The sequence below is a fragment of the Morus notabilis genome, unplaced genomic scaffold (genome assembly GCF_000414095.1).
Source record: "Morus notabilis unplaced genomic scaffold, ASM41409v2 C11376004, whole genome shotgun sequence".
Classification (NCBI taxonomy): domain Eukaryota; kingdom Viridiplantae; phylum Streptophyta; class Magnoliopsida; order Rosales; family Moraceae; genus Morus; species Morus notabilis.
In genome coordinates, this window is record NW_010386401.1 from 1 (window position 1) to 1,112 (window position 1,112).

Genomic DNA, 1,112 nt, shown 5'->3' on the forward strand with positions numbered 1-1,112 from the left:
AAAGCACCAACCAGAAACAAACTCAGAACAAACACAATTGACAATAAATTTTCTTACTATCAACAAACGACATCAAGAACCAACGAAATGAAACTCAGCAAAACGAAGAATCACAAAATTTGCGAAAAAGCAACGCAATTTGCAACATCAAGAGTTGAATTCCCAAACCTTTTAGATGCTTCTCCTTCTCCACGGGCTTGATCACGGCCTCATCTTCCTCGTTCTTCGCGGCGAGCACGGCGGCGCCGCCATCGCTGCCGTCATTACCGTCGTCCTTATCTTCCGGATACCTCACGACAACAACGGGACAAACGCAGTGATGAACGCAGTAATCGCTGACGCTCCCGAGCTTCCCGTCGTTTCCCCGGCGCACGGCCCCAAACCCTCGGCTCCCCATGATGACGGCGCTGAGCCCAAGCCTCTCCACCTCCAGGCACAGCCGCTCCTTCATGTCGTGGTCCTTGACGATGTGGATCTTGTACGGAATCTGCGCCTCCCTTAGCGGCCTGGCGAGATCGGCAGCCTTGGAGGCCGTGAAGGCATCGAAGTCGTCCTCGAGCTTCTTCTGCTTGGCGTTGCGCTTGGTCGGGGTGGCGGTCGCCGCCGCCTCTCCGTCGTCGTCGGTGGCGATGGCGAGGTCGATGCAGCCCCAGTCGGCGCCGAAGAGGACGGAGGTGGGGCTAACGTGGAGGAGGATGACGGCGTCGCCGGGGCGGATGTAGTGGTGGACAGCCCAGCGGACGGCGTAGGCGCTCTCATCGGAGAGGTCGACGGCGACTCCGATCCTGCGGCGGGCGCCGGCGGTGGGGGTGGGAGTGGCCACCGGAACTCCGGCGGAGGCGGAAGAGGAGGACGAGTGGTGGCGGGGAGAGGGAGGGTGGTGGATTTTGATGGTGGGGAGTTGGGGGTCGGAGGGGTCAAGTGGAGATTGTTGGTGGTTCTGAGAATGCATTTGTGGTGATGATATTTGATTCTCTTTCTGGGTTTTCGGTTTTTTCGATCAAAGTTAGAGAGAGAGAGAGGTTTTGGGAAGTGGAGTGTGGAAGAGAGAATAACAGAAAGCAACAAAAAAAACAAGGAGAAATGCTGAGAGTGGCACCTTTTTTTTTTTT

The 1,112-nt window shown here is 56.2% G+C and overlaps 1 protein-coding gene across 1 annotated transcript; it reads right to left on the reverse strand.

The window, feature by feature from the left end:
* Nucleotides 1–168: 168 nt before the first annotated feature.
* On the reverse strand, nucleotides 169–1,104 carry LOC21383690 (universal stress protein PHOS32; the record flags this gene model as incomplete). Its single annotated transcript, XM_010114784.2, has 1 exon — nucleotides 169–1,104. A coding segment is annotated over exon 1 (784 nt), but the record flags the coding sequence as incomplete, so codon positions are not given.
* Between the last annotated feature and the right edge of the window lie 8 nt (nucleotides 1,105–1,112).